The sequence below is a fragment of the Macaca mulatta genome, chromosome 1 (assembly GCF_049350105.2).
Source record: "Macaca mulatta isolate MMU2019108-1 chromosome 1, T2T-MMU8v2.0, whole genome shotgun sequence".
Taxonomy (NCBI): domain Eukaryota; kingdom Metazoa; phylum Chordata; class Mammalia; order Primates; family Cercopithecidae; genus Macaca; species Macaca mulatta.
This window is the reverse complement of record NC_133406.1, coordinates 234,305,715-234,325,168: the sequence shown is the minus strand read 5'-3', so window position 1 is coordinate 234,325,168 and position 19,454 is coordinate 234,305,715. Positions and strand designations below refer to the sequence as shown.

General features: G+C 60.1%; 3 protein-coding genes across 39 annotated transcripts in view; 1 reads left to right on the top strand and 2 right to left on the bottom strand.

The window, feature by feature from the left end:
• Positions 1-959, top strand: part of ESPN (espin) — a 38,644-nt gene extending 37,685 nt beyond the window's left edge. For all 13 annotated transcript variants that reach the window (XM_077976934.1, XM_077976846.1, XM_028840508.2 and 10 more), the window contains one exon: positions 48-959. Coding sequence is in view for 6 of the 13 variants with exons in the window: in XM_077976846.1 (XP_077832972.1) it covers positions 48-195 (148 nt within the window). In the remaining 7 variants the exon portion in view is untranslated. The remainder of the gene's footprint in view (positions 1-47) is intronic.
• Positions 960-1,159: 200 nt separating this feature from the next.
• TNFRSF25 (TNF receptor superfamily member 25) lies at positions 1,160-6,449 on the bottom strand. Of its 10 annotated transcripts, none has more exons than XM_077977454.1 (10): positions 6,050-6,272; positions 5,411-5,531; positions 5,059-5,193; positions 4,521-4,688; positions 4,346-4,424; positions 3,051-3,106; positions 2,845-2,952; positions 2,603-2,640; positions 1,995-2,175; positions 1,160-1,762 (listed from the first exon to the last, which is right to left on the bottom strand). In XM_077977454.1, the coding sequence occupies exons 1-10, from the start codon at positions 6,095-6,097 to the stop codon at positions 1,434-1,436; spliced, it is 1,263 nt and encodes a 420-aa protein (XP_077833580.1). In that variant the 5' UTR covers positions 6,098-6,272; the 3' UTR covers positions 1,160-1,433. The 10 variants fall into 10 exon arrangements, with proteins under 10 accessions (XP_077833580.1, XP_014998072.1, XP_077833579.1 ...); XM_015142586.3 differs by having other exon boundaries at positions 2,603-2,637; XM_077977453.1 differs by having other exon boundaries at positions 3,044-3,126; positions 6,059-6,272.
• A 647-nt stretch (positions 6,450-7,096) lies between these two features.
• The window catches only part of PLEKHG5 (pleckstrin homology and RhoGEF domain containing G5), a 54,389-nt gene continuing 42,031 nt past the window's right edge, over positions 7,097-19,454 (bottom strand). For 8 of the 16 annotated variants that reach the window (XM_077977049.1, XM_077977007.1, XM_077977098.1 and 5 more), the window contains 20 exons: positions 17,381-17,510; positions 15,817-15,922; positions 15,348-15,408; positions 15,026-15,117; positions 14,420-14,556; positions 13,970-14,115; positions 13,213-13,416; positions 12,951-13,136; positions 12,489-12,584; positions 11,708-11,758; positions 11,438-11,587; positions 10,940-11,050; positions 10,684-10,833; positions 10,455-10,592; positions 10,188-10,307; positions 9,504-9,636; positions 9,295-9,410; positions 9,008-9,201; positions 7,779-8,540; positions 7,097-7,530 (listed from right to left, as the gene is read on the bottom strand). In XM_077977049.1, coding sequence (XP_077833175.1) covers positions 7,521-7,530; positions 7,779-8,540; positions 9,008-9,201; positions 9,295-9,410; positions 9,504-9,636; positions 10,188-10,307; positions 10,455-10,592; positions 10,684-10,833; positions 10,940-11,050; positions 11,438-11,587; positions 11,708-11,758; positions 12,489-12,584; positions 12,951-13,136; positions 13,213-13,416; positions 13,970-14,115; positions 14,420-14,556; positions 15,026-15,117; positions 15,348-15,408; positions 15,817-15,922; positions 17,381-17,510 — 3,093 coding nt within the window. In that variant the 3' untranslated portion in view covers positions 7,097-7,520. Of the gene's footprint in view, positions 7,531-7,774; positions 8,541-9,007; positions 9,202-9,294; positions 9,411-9,503; positions 9,690-10,105; positions 10,308-10,454; positions 10,593-10,683; positions 10,834-10,939; positions 11,051-11,437; positions 11,588-11,707; positions 11,801-12,437; positions 12,585-12,950; positions 13,137-13,212; positions 13,417-13,969; positions 14,122-14,419; positions 14,676-14,979; positions 15,118-15,347; positions 15,409-15,816; positions 15,923-17,380; positions 17,511-19,454 lie in introns of those variants that run through there. The other 8 variants (XM_077977116.1, XM_077977112.1, XM_077977054.1 and 5 more) reach the window with 5 other exon arrangements.

The following is a 19,454-nucleotide window of genomic DNA, read 5'->3' as shown; positions in this document are numbered from 1 at the left end:
TGGCCCCAGACTTCACCGGGTCTGCCCCCCTTCCCCCACCGCCTCAGGAAAGAGGAGGAGCGACAGAAGCAGGAGGAGCTGCGGCGGGAGAAGGAGCAGTCAGAGAAGCTGCGGACGCTGGGCTATGATGAGAGCAAGCTGGCACCCTGGCAGCGACAGGTCATCCTGAAGAAGGGGGACATCGCTAAGTACTAGAGGCCGTGGCCTCCTGCCCGCAGCCTTGCAGCTCGGAGGGGCCCCCCGCCCCAGCCCCAGCCAGCCAGGCCCCGGCGGAAGGGCTGGGAGCCGCACAGCCCACCCCTCCTGCGCTGGAACCCCCCCGACCCCCCATCCTGGCCCCGCATCCCCAGCCCTTGGCAACACTGGAGTGCACACGCCGCCCCAGTTGCCCAGAATAAGTGCCCAAGCTGCTGATGCAAACAACAAAAAATGCTGCTTATTTGCATGCCGACTTACATATATTTGCATGTTCGTTGAATATCAAAGAGTGAAGAGCTCTCCCCAGCCCTGTGGGTGGTGACTTTGTTTTCCTGCGGGGCTCAGCCCCCTCCAGGATGCAGTCCCCTCCCCCGCACCCCGGAACCGGCGTCGCTGGCGCATCCTGGGTGGAGGCAGGCCCTGAGCTCGGGGAAGGGGTTTTCCCTCCGTCCCTGACCCAGATCTGTGCCCGGCCTAGCCCGGGCCTCATTTCTTATCCCCGCCGAGGGTTTCCTCTCAGTCATTTGTTTACCAGAAAGATGAAAACTGCCTGTCGGGCCTCAGTTGGGGCCCCTGGGACCCCACCTCCCTCAAGTCTACGCCCCGTCCCCAGCCAGACCCACTCGCTGCCAGGACCCTTTCACTGCCCCGGTGGAGTCAGTGGAGGATGAGGGGCCCTGACCCTGTGTCTGTAACTGCTGCACCCCATCCCGACCCTGTCCCCGCCTCCTCGCAGCCCCATTAAAGCGCTCTCATCACTCGCTGTGGCCGCGACTTGCTCTCTTCTGGGAGTAATTGGACCAGAGTGGACTCGGGAGGGGCAGGCTTGGGAGCTAAGGCCACACTGGACTCCACCATGGGTACCAGACCCCGGGGTGACAAGATTCCCGTCCCCTTCGACTCCCTCGAGAAAAGTCCAGGCCACTTAACACCCCAGCCCCGCAGAAACGCCAAGAAGCCATTTTTTTTTTTTTTCCCACAGATTTAATACCACGATCTCAGCCAAACTCCGGCCGAGAAACTGAGAAATGTCTTGACCCCCTCCCGACATTCCTTCGTGCTTCTTCGCTTTGGCTGGAGTGATAGGGGCGAGCAGGGGTGGGGCCGGCTGGTGCGGCTACGCAGGACCGTGCCAGCGGCTTAATAAGTGACATAAAATGTCTACACGCATAAGTAACTGTACTTAGGGCTTCTGCAAGGGCCACCAGAGGCCTAGGTGGCCAGTGGGCGCCGTGTCACGGGCCGCGCTGCAGGCGGCTGCGCAAGTCCTCCGCGCAGCCGTCCAGCCCCATGCGCTCCAGGGCCGCGTAGACGGCGCCCAGGCCCGCGGGCTGCTGCTGGCGCCAGCGCTTGAGCATCTCGTACTGCTGGTCTCGGAAGCGGCCGATCTCCACCTCCACGGCTTCGATCTCCGCCTCGCGCAGCCCCAGGGTGCGCACGAACTCCTTCCAGCGCCGTGCTGGCACAGCGTCCATCACGTCGTAGAGCTGCGGGCCCGGCTGCAGCATCATGGTGGGCGAGCCGACTGGGGACTCTGGCAAGAGTGTGGACGCAGGAACCGGGCCTGGGGCAGGGCCAGAGAGAGCCAATGGGGTACGTGGGCCGCGGTCGGGAGGTGGAGTCAGGGGCGTTCGTGCGGGTACCCCAAGCCTGAAGCCGGTTGGATCCCGTGGGTCAGGGCACAGGGGGCGGACCCAGTCAGTTAGGGGGCAGAAAGGGAACACGTTGTGAAACCACAACTTCTCACCGCAGACAAGAGAATGGGGTCAAGGCCTCAGGCCACTGATGTCCCTTACCAAGAGCTCTGTTGGGCAACTGGTCCCAGGACCATGTCATCTGCGGGCAGAGCGCCTCCTGGGTGTGGGGGTAGCCAGGGGTCCAGCTGTTGTCCACCAACTGGACGGTGCAGATCTTCTCACTGCTGTCAGGAGGTACTAGAAGGGTGTGGGCTTTGTCGGAGGGTGACAGATGGGTGGCCTGGAAGCCAAGAGGGGCCCCAGGTCAGCCCTGCTTGTCAAGTAAGGCCCCTTACCTGCAGTGCCTCTCCAGGAGGGAACAGTCCCTGGTTCAGTCAGCAGACACTCCCGCAGTGATACCTCCCACAGTTGGCCCAGCTCTCACTGTGGCCCAGCAGAACTCTTGCTTCTGCCTTGAGTCCCCTGCCCCCGCCTCCTTCCTCTTGTCCCCCAGCACCATGGGGCTCTCCTTCCATTGAACTGTTAGCTCCTGTGTACAAGTCTGAACCCCAGCTGACTGACACCCCTTGAGGGCAGGACTCAGTTCGCAACACCTCTGTCTACTAGGTCTACCCTGTGCTAGCCACGTGCCAAGCTCTGGGGATCACAATAAGGCTTGATCTTCCAGCTCCAGAGGGCAGCCCAGAATCACACAGTGAGGTTCTTACCGGTGGTGGGGTCAGAGCCTCCATCCCAGCTTCATCTGCTGACAGACACAGACAGTACGGTCAGCGACCAGGCAAGCCTCCTGGACCTGGGTGCTGGTACAGCTCCTCTAGGGTTCCTCTGCACCCCGCACCCCCTGCCTCAGTTTCCCCTTCTGTATCAGGGTTGAGTAGACTCTGGGCTACCCATCCTGACCCCAGGCTTCTGCGTGCGTGTGTGTGTGTGTGTGGGTCTGTGTACTTACCAGTAACCATGGGCTTGTGAGGCCAGCAGTGGCGGTATGTGTAGGTCAGGGTGGCCCCAAGCAGGAGGGGAACCACAAGGCCAGCCAGGAGCACCTGGACCCAGAACACTGAAAGCAGCTGGTGGGTGTTGGGTGGTAGCCCCCCTCACCCGCCTCCCCTCGGCCCATCCCAGTTCTCCCACTTGCATTCCCAGCACACCACCTACTCTGCCTCCAGCCACAGACAGCGGCACAGCGCTCTGGACAGCTCCCCAGGGTGCTCCTGAAAGGGACGGGGGTGGCCTGAGGGATGAGGGGGTGCATGCCAGGAGGGGCTCCCCAAGACTGCTCCATCCTGGAGACTCTTCCCTCCCCAGGCCTCTCTCTCGTGAGCCTCACTCTACCCAAGAATGTTCCTGTCATTGTGCCCCCGATAGCAACCACGGACACTACTCATTGAGCAGCTTCTAGACTATATGAAGAGTCACTAGAATGTCAACCCCCAAAGGACAGGGATTTTGCCTATTTTGTTCCCTGTTGCATCCCCAGCACTTAGAACAGTGTGTAGAACATAGGAGATATTCAATAAAGACTTGAATGAAGGCCGGGTGCGGTGGCTCACACCTGTAATCCCAGCACTTTGGGAGGCCGAGGCGGGCAGATCATGAGGTCAGGAGATCGAGACCATCCTGGCTAACACGGTGAAACCCTGTCTCTACTAAAAATACAAAGAATTAGCCAGCATGGTGGTGGGCGCCTGAAGTCCTAGCTACTTGGGAGGCTGAGGCAGGAGAATCACTTGAACCCAGGCGGTAGAGGTTGCAGTGAGCCAAGATCGTGCCACTGCACTCCAGTCTGGGTGACAGAGCAAGTCTCCATCTAAAAAAAAAAAAAGACTTGAACAGATACAGAAAGTCCCTTACCTCTGATCAAAGGTCTGTGAAGAAGCTGCTAACATCCCATGTTGAGAAAGGGACACCACATATCAGAGATGTGAATTCTCTAAACTTGCCCAAGATCCCCTAGAGAACTAGCAGCACAATCCTGACTCTCAGCCCTTTGTATTTATCTATTTATTTTAATATATTTAATATTTATTTAATATTTAATAGATTTAATATTTATTTATTTAATAGATCTTGCTCTGTTGTCCAGGCTGAAGTGCAGTGGCACGATCATAGCTCACTGCAGCATCAACCTCCTTCAGCCCAAGTTTTAAAGCTATATCAGTGTGACTGTCTGTAAAAGTGACAAATCATCTGTAATACCTGGCTAGAAGGATCACTGGGGGGAATGCTGGCTGAAAGGGAAGGCATATACCCTTATTTATCTGGCTAAGGAGGATGCAGATTTCTCTTTTACCATCTAAGTTTGCCTGAAGTGGGGCCCATCCAACACAGGGCCAAGTTCCCTCCTCCCTGTCCCCTCTTCCTATTCCTGAACCAGCAGCACCTGCCCCACCCCAGGCCCTTGCCCTGCTCCCAGCTGCCCTTCCTTCCATCCCAAGACAGCTAGGTATTACGTGGGGCAGGACACGCAGCCATCGTCATGTTCATAGAAGCCAGGCAGGCAGGTCCCACAGTCAGTATCTCTGCGAGAACCTGCAGTCCAGGAGAGGCATGCGTCAGCATGGAACAGGAGTAGGGCAGGCAGAGAAGTGGGTCAGGGAGTAGATAGCCCTGGGTGGGGGTACTCACAGAGTAGCCGTGTGTGGCGGTGCAGGGCCCTGCAGTCTAGGCATGGTTGGCAGTAGAAGGGTGAACTGCTGACACATTGGCTGACCTGGCACTCCACAAACCAGCCTGGCTTACAGCCACAGCGGGTGTCGGCCACAGCTGAACAGTTCTCCAGTGCCACCTGGGAGGCTGGTGGGGGTGCAGGGAGATGGAGAGTGGAGAGTTAGGGCCAAAGGCTCCCATAGAGAGGCAGAGGCAGACCCCCGCCCCCAAGATAATGGAGACAGGAATAGGTGAAAGAGAGACAGGTGCAGGGCTACCCTAAAAAAGAGAGAAGCTCAGAGACTGAGGCCGACCAGAGGCCAAGGCACATGGAGAGATGGAAAGGTCACCAGGAAGAGAGAAGGGGCAAGGGCACCCTGAAGGAGGATCAGGGTGGAGGGTTCTGGCAAGGGTGGGTGCAGGACCCTCACACCCCAAGGTTGGGCCCAAGCCAGCCACTTCCTTCAGAAAGGCCTGTCCTTAGGAACCCCCTGCCAAGCACTGAGAAGCCCCTCACCCTGCTCATCACAGGCTTGGCAGCGGGCACATTCAGAATTATGGTGGTTCTCCCAGGCCAAGAAGGTGTCTTGGGGACACAGAAGGCAGGTGGAGTTGCCACAGGGCTCCGTGCAAGGGGCCTTCAGGTAGTGCCCTGTGGAACCAGGCAGGGGTCAGGCAGGCAGAGGGGCTGCCCAGCAACCCTCAACCTGCTTCCCACCCTGCCCTCCCTCCCTCTTTCTCTCCAGCTCCCTACTTCTCTGTCAGCCTATCCCTACCTCCCCTGCCAGCCTCCTCTTACCTCCCTGGCCTGCCCGCCACCTCTCCAGCCCTGCCTGTCCCATGCCTCTCCCACCCCTGTGGCCACTTACCTGCTGGGCAGCCCCTGCAACAAAACACACCATTCTTCTTGTGGAAGTCACCGGCACAGTCACACCTGGGGCTTTGTGTGCCGCCCTGGGCCCGGGCCCCCAGCAGCACCAGGAGGAGCGCCTGGGGGACAGGTGCTGCTGACTCTCAGTGCAGCTGCCCACGTGGGGCCTCTCCCTGCCGGGTCTCCGCCATTTCAGAGGCCCCAGCATTTGCCCACAGAACAGCCCACTTCCCAGGCCCCCCGCAGAAGGGGTGCCCATGGGTGGAGACGAGACTAACTTCCTTCCCCCTGTGCACACACCAGGCTTCAGAGAGCCAGAGGAAGGGGCTCTTCCAGCCTCTCACAAGCTTCCCGTCCACCAGGGCAGGGACACGGCAGCACCCACATCCCCACCTATGCTTTCTGTTGGGGGAGGGACACTGATCATTCTCTACCTGGGGCCCCCAGACCCTCCTGGAAGGAGTTTCCTCTCAGTGGAAGGGCTACGCCCTGATGGAGCCTCTAACGAGGTTGGAAGGGGTGGCCAGCCGAGCCACAGGGAGGCTTGGAGTGGAGACTGCGCCCGGGGCCCCTTCCTTCACGGAGGCTCTTGGGACAAGGCTCAAAGCTGCCCCTCGCCTCCTGCCTCTCAACTCACCGTAGACACCGCTGCCACCGCCGCGGAGCCCCGCGACCGCTGCTCCATGGCCCTCGGCGCCGCGCTCGGCCCTCCGACGGGCGCCCAGGGGCTTCCCAGCTCCGTGCGCTCTGCCCGTCGTGGTTCCGCCTTCACTCCCGCGCCCGCAGGGCCCGCCCCGCGCCGTCGAGAAGGGCCCGCCTGGCGGGCGGGGGGAGGCGGGGCCGCCCGAGGCCAACCGAGCCCGACCGGGTGCCCCCTCTGCTCGGCCTAGACCTGAACTCATTTGGCAGCAGCGGAAAGGCCAAGGAGAACACGCGAAGCGCTGACACAGAATGGAGCTGCATCCCGGTCCCTACCCCAACTCTCGCCCCAACCCTGAGAAACACTTCAAAGTAGAACCAGGGCAAGCGACTTCTTTCTCCGCCTCCGCGCCCCCAGCCATGGAGGGGGTTGGGCCAAAAGTACCGGAAGGGGCCAAGCGCAGTAGCTCAGGCCTGTAGTTCTAGCACTTCGGGAGGCTGAGGCGGGAGGATCACTTGAGGTCAGGAGTTCGAGACCAGCCTGACCAATATGGTGAAACCCCATCTCTACTTAAAATACAAAAATTAGCCCAGCGTGGTGGTGCATACGTGCAGTTCCAGCTACTGAAGTGGCTGGAGCAGGAGAATCGTTTGAACCCGGGAGGCAGAGGTTGCAGTGAGCCGAGATCACACCACTGCACTCCAACCTGGGCAACAGAGTGAGACTTTGTCTTAAAAAAAAAAAAAGTACCTGAAGGGATCCCCATGGGGGACCCACCTTCCTAACAGTGTGGGAACTGGGCAGATTCAGCCCTGAATCCCAGGAGGGCACCTGGGGAGAGGTTCTGATGGTGGCTGAAGGTGGGGAAGTCTGGGGATGTTGGTCTGGTGGCACCCCACCCCCCATTACTTCCCAGGTGCTTCCCACGGGAAGCTCTATCCATGGCCCATCCGTGGCATGTGGAGGGGCACAGGAACGCAAAGAGGCCACCCTGAATTCAAGTGCCCCGAGTCACTGGACCCCAAAGCAAAGGACTCTTCCCAGTGGAGTCTAGACAAGTCTTTATAAAAGAACCAAAAGCTCAATAAATACGTAACTTTACAGAACCTAGCCCAAGCCAGGGGTGGCCTGTGGGACTGGGAAGGTGGGGGCAAGGCAGGAGCGAGTCCCACTGGAGGCCAGTGAGGGTAGAAGTGGGATGGGCAGCCTGGGAGCCCAGCCCTGGATTCGAGTTGAGCTGTTAACTTCGGGGAGTAGGTGACGAGGGGCTGCCTGGGCAGGTCAGGTGGTACTGTGGCCTGGGCCTCCTCCACTCCATCCAGTCTGGCAAAGCACGAATCGGGCCCGGGTGTAGGCAGGGATCCTTCCCAGCATCCGGCTCATGCACACAGGAGGCAGCCACTGAAGCAGGTGCCGGCACACCCCATGAGGCAGGCTGTCTACTGTCTCTTGGTCAATGGCACTCTGCTCAGACCTCCCTACAGGGTGGGGAAGGGAGTCTTCCTTTGGCTGACACCATTCAGAGTGGCTCTGGTCACCCTCTCTTCCCCACGGCACTCCTCAGGCCCCTTCACTACTGCCCACCACAGCCCCCCGCACCCAGACACTGGGCAGGGTTCAGGCTCCCTCCGCCATCACCCTCCCCAAATGCGATGCTCCCAGGCATGACTGGGCCCCCATGCCAGTGCCCTGAGCCACTTGCCCTACCCCAGGCCAGGCCACTCACGAGGCAGTGAGCGTGGAGTTAAGCAGCAGGGTGGTCCTGATTCGGTAGAGCTGGGCCAGGGTCAGCTTCCTGTGCTGGGTGGAGACTCCTGGTGGGGGCTCAGGCTGGACCCTGGGAGAGGCCCCCGAGGGCAGGTCTCCACACCTCTTCCTGTGGGAGCCTGCAGGTTCCCCGGCCAGGCAGCTAGCTAGCCTAGGACCACCGCCAGGGCTAGGGTTCCCCCGGCAATTCCAGCTGGGCCCAGCTTCCTGAGGGGAGCCCTGAGTCCTAATACCTGGGGCTGGGACAGCCAGGCAGAGCTCTGACAGGCTGCGGCTGGGGGCAGAGGATGTTCCATGGGTGCCAGTCCCTACCAGCAGCTGGAGGAGGCTGGCCTCGGACTTAGACTTGAACAGTTGGGGCGGGCAGGTTAACAGCTGGACAGGGGTGCAGCGGCGGAGACGGGGCGAGGGTGGAGGGGAAGGAGCTTGTGGGGAATCTGGGGGCCGAGGCACTAGTTCTGCCACAGGGCCTGGGGCCACAAAGTCTTGTAAGGAGGTTGGGGAGAGGGTGCCGTAGGCAGAGTCCATGGAGCAGGAGCGGCCGTCCACTGGACCCAGGGGCAGCAGCTCACTGGTGGGCGTGGCAGATGAGGCAATGGTGCTGAGAGAGGTCTCATCGGACTGGGAGCTGAAAGGACCGCCGTCGAACTCGGGGGAGGACAGCGTCTCCCCAGGCTCCACGACAACCATGGCCAGGGTCTCCGTGGAGCCATCTGAGGCACTGTGGGGCCAGGAGCAGAGTCAGCCCAGGCCATGAAACCTAGATGGCCTGAAGCAGCCCCAGGCTGGGCAGTGCACAGTGGTTTATACCCTCCGCCCTCCTGTCTGTCCTCCTGGGGCTAGAGGCTCAGAGATGGCAGCCTGTGGCAGGCGTGGCAGATCTTCCAGCTCCAGTGCCCACAACAGACCTCAGTAGCAAGCCCAGTACTCTTCCCTGCCAAGGCTGGATCTGCCCTAAGGATCCTCAGCACAGCACCCCAGGCAGCTGCCACAAACGGATCAGAGCTGGCAGCACGTGGAAAGGTGTCTGCCCACCCCATCTGGACTCTGGGGGAGATAGAGCCCCGCTCCCACAGTGTTCATGACAAGAGGCCATTGGGAGGAAGGGAGCGTGGCTGGGCCTTTAGGAGTCCTGGGCTGGAGTACTTGTCCTGGTTTGACGTGCTGGGTGGTCATGAGCAGACATACCAGTGCTGAGAGTCGGGGCTGCCGCTGCTTTTCCGCATGATGGTGGGGGAGCTGGCAGCTGAATTGCCACTCTCCTCGCCTTCCTCCTCCTCCTCCTCCTCTTCCTCCTCCTGCTCATCCTCCTCCTCTTCCAGGCTCTGCAGGGGCTGCTGGCTGCCTGGGGGCTCCTGTGCACGCAGCTGTTGCAGCTGGTTCTGCAGGCAGTGTTGGGGTACATGGGGCAGAATGGATTGTGACCAGCAGCTCCCTAATCTGCCCTGCCCACCCACTCACTACTCTGCGCTCACCTGGGCGTTATAAATGGTGTCCACCCAGCCACGGCACAAGGCCTGGCCGCTGGCCTGGAACGTGTAGGCCCCTACAGCGCTGTGAAACTCATTCAGGTAGATGAGGAGGAAGGACCCTGGTTAGGGAAGGCCCAAGTCAGTGTCAGCAGAGACGATGGCCCCCACCTATCACAGTCCCTGACCAGGAACGGGGGACCAGGGCCCCTTACCAGGGTCCCGTAGCTCCCGGCACACAATCTTGTCCACTAGCAGGGGTGGCCTGATGACCCTGGTCCTCTCTGCCTTCTTCACTGCCTTGGTCACCAACAGCAGATCCGTGAACAGGAAGCAGTACACATCCATCTGCAGTGGGGGGGGGGGCAGTGCAGAGAGGCCAGCAGGGTCAGGGCCGGGGACTGTGGCCCCAGCCTCCCCTGGGAGCATTCGGTTTTTGTCAAACACTCCTCCCAGCGTGAACCTTCAAGTAAAATTAAAATGAAGAGGAAGATGATTCTCTTTCACTGAGATGTACGTCGATGACTTAATACAAGTTTACATTAAAAAGAAGAGTGGTGACTTTGAAGTCACCATGTGCAATCTCTCAGCCTGCCCCATGCCTGAAGGGGCCACGGCACTGTAGCCAGCCTCTGGGGTTCCTGGCCCACTTGTGGAATGTGGCTGCCCTCCCACCAGGAACCCACGTGGCACCCACAAATGGGTCCACTGGTGCCTTCAAGGGCTAGGACCCTGCTGCTGGATTTGTGAATGGCAGACAGAGAACTGTCTTTCACTATGACAAGGTCACCGGTTCTTGAGTCACCATCCAAGTGACTGGGGAGCTGAGAACCAGTGACTGGGGCCCAGAAGGTCCCCAGGAAGGACAGGGCATGGGGGTGGGGTGGCCCTGGAATTACCTTGCTGTCCTTCCCCTCCTTCATCTTCAGGCTCCCCTCCAGCAGCAGCTGCCGCGTCTCCTCCGGGGAGGCGCCGGGGATGGGCGCTGTCAAGTCCAGGTGCAGAAATTCCTTCAGGAGCTGGGGACAGAGGGCGTGAGTGTAGGGGAGGCCGAGCCTGACTCCCATCTCAGCTAGGCATCCTCAGTGAGATGCCCAGCAAAGACCCTGCCTGCCAGCTTGGCCTTCCTCTCTCCCAGCCGGCAACCCCCGCAGACACACGCCCACCTTGTCCACTTCGTCGCTGCTGCTTTCCACCACCTCGTAGGCGTCGATGCGGCTCACCACGGCCGCCAGCCGCTGCCGCTCCTGCCGCTGCCGCATGCATGCATTCACGTGGTGGATGAAGCGCTCCACGGAACCGATCTAGGGGCAGGCGAGGGGGCTTCAGGCCCAGGCTCATGACAGGGCAGACAGCCGTGCAGGGGAGGCCACCCCTGTCGGCCATCAGGGTTACCATGGTGACGACGGCCTCCTTGGCGCGCGGCTCCTCGGTCTTCCTCAGCACCGACTTGAGCAGCAGCGGGTACTTGGTGAGCCGCTGGTGGGGTTTGGCCAGCATGTCGCTCAGCTTCAGCCGCTGGCACTGTGGGTGCTTCTCGGCCCACTGCGGTGGGGGAGTGGGGACTGGGCTCAGGGCAGGCCCCGCCCCACCTGGCCCCGCCCAGGGTCCCGTCCTCCTGCGCCCCCGCCCACGGCGCGCACGCTCTCACCGTGATGTAGGCCCGGAAGAGGTCGTTGTCGCGCAGCAGACCGCGCATGTACTCCATGCAGCCCTCCTCCTCCATGCAGTAGCGGATGTAGGGCTTGAAGAGCGAGCCGAACTGGCCCGGGGCAGAACAACCACGGCGCCGGTTACCGCGCGCTCCCTGCGGGCCGGCCCACACCAGGCGCTGCGCAAGCGCTTCCTTAGGGCACTTGGGCGACCACCCCAAGGGGGCGGCAAGCTTATGATCCCTGTTTCCAGATGAGGAAACTGAGCCTCAGCCAAAGAGATCACTCGCGGCCAGGGAGCAGGGGTAGATGGCCAGGTGGGTGCTCAAACTCGGGCGACCGCCTCGTAATTCCTCACCCTTGGCCACAGGTGGTCAAGTGCGGTCACGGGCCCGGGGGAGGTTGGGGATGCTGGGCAGACCGGATCGGGCCGTGGAGCCTTTTCAGCGCCCCAGCCCTACCTTAGTGCCCCTGCCTGCGCCGGGCCCCGCCCGTACCATCTTGAAGCCTTTGAGGAAGTCCCCGGGCTGCAGCAGCGCCCGTGTAAGCCGCGCCTTCTCCAGCACCGGCGCCATCACGCCGGCCCACAGCCTGCGGTGCAGCTGCGCGATCTCCGGGATGTTGCTGAACAGACGCTCCGCCTCCACCTGGGCGCCGCGGGAGGTGCGGTTGGCCACGCCCCTCCGCCAGGTTAGCCCTGCCCCACGTCCAGGTCCCGCCCTCCTTCCCGGTACCTCACCCGCCGCCGCCCCCGGACCCCAGCGCACCTCACACAGCAGCCCTGATTCTTGCAGGTTCAGGAGGCAGCACAGGAACAGCTGTGGGGTCAGGGGATGGTGTGGCTGGGGTCGGGAGGTTGTCTCAGCCCTAAGGCCCCACCCGGCCTCAGGCTCCCCAGCCACTCCTTCCCCTTCCCCTTTCCAGGAGGCCCCACAGCAGCCAGGGATACGGAGGCTGTACCCTTTGGCCTTCGTACCTGGGAAGTCCAGACCCTGAGGAAAGACCCAGCCTTCAACAGCCCTCCCGGGGTCACGCTGCCCTGGTCCCTCCTGGAGGGAAGCTCCAGGGAGACTGGCCTTGCAGCCACGCCTGGAATTCCCTTCTCCACCTCTGCCCTGGCTCAGCCTCCATATTTCACCTCTGAGGGTGCTTCCTCCCTCCAGGAAGCTCCAAGCCCAGGGCAGGTGCTCCCATTCCTAAGCCGAAATCCCTACACTGCCGGCTCACTCTGGCCTGTCCAGGGTGTGGGCTGCTGGGCACCCAGCACACAGCAAGTGTTGGGAAACAGCCACTGAACGAAAGTGAAAGAATGAAGCCGCACCTGTGCTAATTCAGTTGAACCTGGCAAACCTGCCTGAAGCCCCCTCCCAGGTTCCTCTAGGAGCCACCTCCTCCCTGGGCACAGCCCTTGTCTGACTTTCCTGCCCCCACCTCATTGCCAGGTACCTGCTCCTTCTGCAAAGGCTCCCACTCAGCTGAGGGCTGTCAGAAAGAGACCAGAAAGAGGGGGGCAGGGTGACCACGGGGACCAGCGCAGCCCCTACTCACATTGGTGATCACCCGCAGTTTCCTGATGTAGGAGGCCTCCGTGTGCAGCAGCTCCCACACTGCCTCTTGCTGGTGGCACTGCCGCCGAGTCAGCTTCTACAGGGAGGGCAGGACGGGTCAACAAGGAGGCCTGGAGCACCTTCGGGTGGCCAGGGAGGATAAGCAAACTGCACGCAGCTTTCTCATCTTCCCAACGGGGACACGGAGGTCCCAAGAGGAGCAGGGTCACCCTTGATACCACGTGAATAATCACAGTCAAGACACCCAAGATCTGGGCCCTCCTCTGCCATTGAAACAGCCAAGCAGCACACCATTTTCATCCAGCCTCTGTCTCCAAAGTGGGCTCATAATAACAGTGGCCTCTTTGGGGCATCCCATAGAACATCTCATCACTAGATCCTCCTCCCAAGGGCTGTCCTCCTTTTGGGACAAGGAGGGAGCAGCACTGTGACCCGCACTCACCTCATGCCCATCAATGAGCTCCCGCCAGCTGTCCTCCAGCCTCAGGCAGGCATTGTCCTCATCCTCGTCCTCATCATCCTCCTCCCAGGAGTCATGGTCGAAGCGCAGCCTCCGGGGCAGCCTAGGCAGCCCGAAGAGGCTGTAGGTGTGCAGCTTGCCCTCCAGCTGCTCCATCTTGTCTACCTCCTGGGAGGATACCCTGGTCAGGGTCAGAGGTCACGGCCAGCCAGCTGCCTGACCCTGGGCAGATGGGGCCACATACCCGGCCAAAGGCGCTGGTGCTGGGGCCTGAGCTGAAAAAGCCGCTGAAGCGACTGGCCGCCCGGTTCTTCCAGCTGTCGCCGCTGCTGGTGCTGCCACTACTGCCACTGGGCAAAGAGCAGCTAGAGGGCGTGGGGGGCTCCTGCCCAGGGATGCTCGCCTCCCCCAGGAACTCCGACATGTTCTTACGGCGGCGGCCAGGGGCCTGACCAGGGAGGGGTGGTCAGGGCCGGGACCCCCTGCCAGCCCCCATGGCCCCACCCCAAGGTGGGTTTCCAGGGCCTTAGGCCAGCCTGGGATGGAGGAGGGTCTCTGCATCTCTACCCTGGGGTGTCCCCTCTCCTGGGACCCAGACATGTCTGGAGACTGGAAGGTCCAGACACAGATACGCCCAGACTATCAGCCCCAAGTCCCCCAGCTTCAAGCATGAAGCGCAGAGTTAAACACACTCAGATGCACTCTGGAACACAGCTCTGGGCGGTCTGTAGCCCCGGGCACTTCTCTCACGCACACATGCACACACAGGTTCCCTGACCCACTGGCACTAGAAGAGTCTCAGATACAAGCCCTCACCTTGCGCTAGGTCCAGAGAGAGAGGGTCCCTTACTCTCACAGCCAGCCCCACTTTCCAGAAGGAGCAATTAAATCCCCAAGAGGGGGCAGTGAGAGACCCAGGGTGACTGCCTCTGAGGAGGGGCTGTGGGTCCAGCCTGGGGCCCTTCCCACCTCCTCCCCTGACACACCCCCCCCCTCCTCACTAAGATGTCCAGGCTCTCCCGGCGGCTCTGGGGGTCCACACGCTCCAGGGCGGGGGGCGCAGTCCCAGCTGGCCGCAGGATCGGCAGACTCAGGGACTTGGAGTCCTTCACGCCCTGCTCCACCTTGCCCTCATCTCCAGGCTTGGCTGGGGTCGCATGTGGGGGCCATGAGAGATCCTCAGTACCCAGGTCTGGTGGAGGAGGGGGCCCCAGTCCTCTCTCCCTGAAGGATCCACACCAAGGCCTGCCTGCCCTCCCCCTACAGCCGTGCCCTGCCAGCCCTCCCCCCACCCCGCCTCTCCCCCCAGCAAGCAGCACCCGCAGAGACACCTGTATGGTAATGAGGCTGCTCAGGCCCACAGCCAATGGGAACCTGAGCCTGGGAAGGTGCCCATCTCCAGGAGGCTCCGCCAGCCCCAGCGGCCCCTTTTGGCCCAGGCTGCTGCTCACCTTTGACACGAAGATAGTGTCCCCCGAACCTGTAGGCCTCGAAGGAGAGGGACAGGGGTGTGTTGGACTGGTCCAGGTAGATGTCCACTTTGCCCAGCGCGATGCCCTTCCTTTCAAATACAGGCAGCAGCACCTCCCTGCCCCCAGGACAGGAGGCGTGTGTGTTAGAACAAGGCAGCCAGTCGCTTCAGCTTGGGCCCTGCCCCCACGAGCCCCTGCCCCACCCACAGCCCTAGCTGCCCCCACCTTCCCCCACCTTCCCAACAGAAAAGGGAAGCCCGTGTGGGATCACACGCAGGTCCACAGACACCTGCCCGCAGAGGTCCTCACACAGGCGCATCTGCACACCATGGCAGACCTGTCACACGCCTACCCACACGCAGGCCTGGCTCCTACATACATGATTAAAACGCACAAGTACACAGACCCCGCCACACTCCCTCACAGTGGCGTGCACACCCACACGGGTCTGCCCACGCAGGGATGTGCTCGCTTATGGGCCACCACACAGACACACAGGTCACACCTGCAGAGACCCGGAACCTGCGACATGGGGCCACCCCTGCTCCCAGTCCCACTTCCATCCTGAGCGCCCCCAAGCCCTACCCCAGCGACTTCTTCTTCATGGCTGGGACGATCTCCGTCTCTATATCCACATTCAGGTCAAATTTCAGGGTGAAGCACTCCTTGCTCGGGTCCTGAGAGAATGGGGGCGGGGGGGGAGCTGTGAGCTTCTCCTCTCCATCCTCCTCCCCACCCTCCGGTCTGGGATGGGAACCCCAGCAAGAAAGGGAACCCCAGCGATCTCCCAGGCCTCTGCAGCCTGGGATGCAGACCTCCCCACCCCAGTCCCGGAGAGAGGCCCAGGCTCAGGGAAGGGCGCAGGCTGTCGGGAGCCCCCATGTGCCGTCCCGGGGATGCTCCTCACATCCGTGTGTCTCCTCCTTGCTTTCTTCTTGGAGAGTTTCAGGCCTGTGCTCTTCCGGTCCCTGCAGGGAAGCAGGGAGGGCAGAGGCTGGAGGTGTGGGTGGCCCTCACCAGCGTGGGCAGCGAGTGGGCCTGTGGCTTCCCCACCCCTCGCTCACCCCAGGTGACAGGTAACCCGCGTGGATTCAACCCTGCCAGGCCCGAATGGGGCTGTGCGCCCTCTGGTGGCCAACATGGGAGTCACACCGAACGGTACCTGGTCTGGTGTGGGCCAGGATCCCAAGCGCCCTGGACGCTGGCCCAGGCTGGGTGGCCTCTTCCCGTAGTCAGGACAGCCACAGGGGTGGGGAGAGGTCTGCCCGTCAGCCTTACTCGGAGAGGGCACCAAAGCATCTGGTCCTGAATGTCTGATCTGAGACCCAGCCTTGGGGCCCCCCAGGTATCTCTCTGCCCACTCACCCCTCACCTACCCTTTGCCATCCACAGAGCTCTCTTCATCCTCCTCCTCCAAGTCCACCGCGGGGCTGGTGCGTGGCGGGCATGACCGGGTGGACACGTTCCGGGCAAGGACAGAGCCTTGGGAGAAAGCGGGAGGGGGTTGTGCCTCCCCGCCCCTCCTTAGCCTGCAGCATGGCCGCCTCCAGAGGGACCACAGTGTTACCCTGGAAACCCCAGATGACAGGTAGCGAGGGCCCTTCAGTTCTGTGAGGAGAGGGGCTCAGCCAATGTTTTTTGTTTTGAGACAGAGTCTCACTCTGTCACCCAGGCTGGAGTGCAGTGGCGTGATCTCAGCTCACTGCAATCCCCGCCTCCTGAGTTCAAGCGATTCTCGTGCTTCAGCCTCCCGAGTAGCTGGGATTACAGGCGTGCACCACCATGCCCAGCTCATTTTTTTGTATTTTTGGTAGTGACAGGGTTTCAACATGTTGGCCAGACTGACCTCAAACTCCTGACCTGAAGTGATCCACCCACCTCAGCCTCCCAAAGCGCTGGGGTTACAGGTGTGAGCCCCCTCACGTGGCCTCAGTCACTGCTATCTATCCCCACAGACCCAAAAGGACACAAAGGCCCTGGGATAACACCCATGGTAAAGCTCCACCCCAAAAGCAAACCCACCTGTGGCCTCAATTTACCCTTCTATAAAATAAAGATAAGGAAGTCCTGCCTCTGGGGTTGTTAGGGAAGGGACCAAAGTCCATGGGTCTTTCTTCCAGGCCTCCCCTCCCCCATGCTGTGACCACACCTGAATTCCCAAGGGGGCCCTGGCAGAGGGAGAGAATCCTTTTGTTTGTTTATTGTTTTTTAAGACAGGGTCTCCCTCCATCGCTCAGGCTGGAGTGCAGTGGCACGATCATGTCTGGGTTCAAGCAATCCTTCCGCCTCAGCCTCCAAGTAGCTGGGACCACAAGCGGGTGCCACCACACCTGGCTAATTTTTGTATTTTTTGTATTCCAGGCATGAGCCACGGTGCCCAACCAGAAGAATCCTTTTGTTCCTCTGATCAGCTGGGAAAGGACACAGGGGTTGGCATTTCTCACCAGACCTGGGTGCCTGCAAGCCAGCCCTCCAGAGGCAGTTGACGGTGGGCCTGAGCTGGGTCCCTGCTCAGCAAGAGGAATTTCTTATTTCCTGCTACAAGTGCCTCCTGATCTGACCACCCCACTCCACACTGCCTCTGCTAGGCCCACAGCCTGGCTTGGAGGACTTGTCCAGAAGTCCCCTGCCCTGAGGACAGGCAGAACTAGAAAGAAAGGGGCCTTCTCTGTGTGGGCCACAGGCCAGGGGCAGGAGCAGCTGCGGGAGGTGAGAGCCAGTGAGAACACAGCACCAGATAGAGAAAGGCCTGCCTCTGGAAGGGTCATGGACTTTTTCTCTTGCTAAAAAACATTTGGAACAAAAGGAACCATGACATACTCGGGTTTCATTATGTACAGTCGACTTGTCCTTATGATGCCCTAGCATGGTTCCAACGGTTACTGAAACACTGCCTCAGGAGCTCTGGGGGCCCGAGCTGTGGCTCCCGCCTGTGCTCACCTTGTGGGGGAAGGTCAAAGCGGACATGCCCATCATAATGCATGGCGCTGTGGAACTTGCTGTCACAGGCCTCGCAGAGGTTGAGGGGTCCCCGGCGGTGCAGCTGCTGGCAGTCGGCGTGGTGACATACCTGGGGTGGGGACAGAAGACTTCAGGAGGTCCACGAGCTCCACCACATCCCCTGACCCCGGCTCAGGGCTGCAGGGACTTAGAATGAACCGCCCTGCTCCAACCTGGGCCAGCTCTCCCTAATGGATCCATCCCTCGATCCAGGGTGAGGGGACACCCCCCAGCAGTCCCCTGTCTCCCACATCATCAAGTTTCCCCTCTGCTGGATCATTCCCCCATGGGCACACCAACACGTGGTTATTTTGTCTCCACCTTTTTTTTTTTTGAGACAGAGTCTCGTTCTGTCACCCAGACTGGAGTGCTTGATCTCGGCTCACTGCAACCTCTGCCTCCCGGGTTCACGCAATTCTCCTGCCTCAGCCTCCCCAGTAGCTGGGATTACAGGCACATACCACCACGCCCGTCTAAATTTTTTTTTTTTTTTTTTTTTTTTTGAGACGGAGTCTCAAAAACGCCATTCTCCTGCCTCAGCCTCCCGAGCAGCTGGGACTATAGGCGCCCGCCACCACGCCCAGCTAATTTTTTTTTTTTTTGAGACGGAGTCTCGCTCTGTCACCCAGGCTGGAGTGCAGTGGCCGGATCTCAGCTCACTGCAAGCTCCGCCTCCGGGTTTACGCCATTCTCCTGCCTCAGCCTCCCGAGTAGCTGGGACTACAGGCGCCCGCCACCTCGCCCGGCTAGTTTTTTGTATTTTTTTTTTTTTTTTTTTAGTAGAGATGGGGTTTCACCATGTTAGCCAGGATGGTCTCGATCTCCTGACCTCGTGATCCACGCGTCTCGGCCTCCCAAAGTGCTGGGATTACAGGCTTGAGCCACCGCACCCAGCCTAACTTTTTTGTATTTCTAGTAGAGACAGGGTTTCACTGTGTTCGCCAGGATAGTCTCCATCTCCTGACCTCGTGATCCGCCCGCCTCAGCCTCCCAAAGTGCTGGGATTACAGGTGTGAGCCACCGTGCCCAGCCATTTTTTTGTATTTTTAGTAGAGACGGGGTTTCACTATGTTGGCCAGAGTGGTCTTGAACTCCTGACCTCGTGATCTGCCTGCCTCGGCCTCCCAAAGTGCTGGGATTACAGGCGTGAGCCACCGCGCCCGGCTTCTCCATCTTTTTTTTCCTTTCTTTGAGACAGGGAGTGCAGTGGCACAATCATGGCTCACTGCAGCCTTGACTTCCCAGACTCACATGATCCTCTAGCCTCAGCCTCCCGAGTAGCTTGGACTAGAAGCACGCACCACCACAGGCTAGTTTTTGTATTTTTTGTAGAGACAAGGTTTCACTATGTTGCCCATGCTGGTCTCAAACTCCTGGCCTCAAGTGATCCACCCACCTTGGCCTCCCAAAATGCTGGCATTACAGGCATGAGCTGCCACGCCCAGCCTTATTTCTTCATTTTACAGAGGCCTCACCTCACCCTCCAGCTTAGGCTGACTTTCTTTCTTTCCCTTCACAGCTAAACTCTGTAAACAGGTATCAGTATTCACGACTTCCTAGTTCTCTCCTCCCACTCTCTTTATTTTTCCCAAGTTTTATTTTAAAATATTTCTTTTCTTTTTATTTTTTTAAATTTTTTTTGAGAAGGGATCTTGCTCTGTTGCCCAGGCTGGAGTGCAATGGCGCGATCTCGGCTCACTGCAACCTCCGCCTCCCAGGTTCAAGCGATTCTCCTGCCTCAGCCTCCTGAGTAGCTGGGATTACAGGCGCGCACCACCACACCAGACTAATTTTTGTATTTTTAGTAGAGACAGAGTTTCACCATGTTGGCCAGGCTGGTATCGAACTCCTGGTCTCAGGTGATCCGCCTGCCTCAGCCTCCCAAAGTGCTGGGATTACAAGCATGAGCCACCGCGCCCAGACTTGTTTTAAAATATTTCTTTTTTTTTTTTTGAGACGGAGTCTCGCTCTGTCCCCCAGGCTGGAGTGCAGTGGCCGGATCTCAGCTCACTGC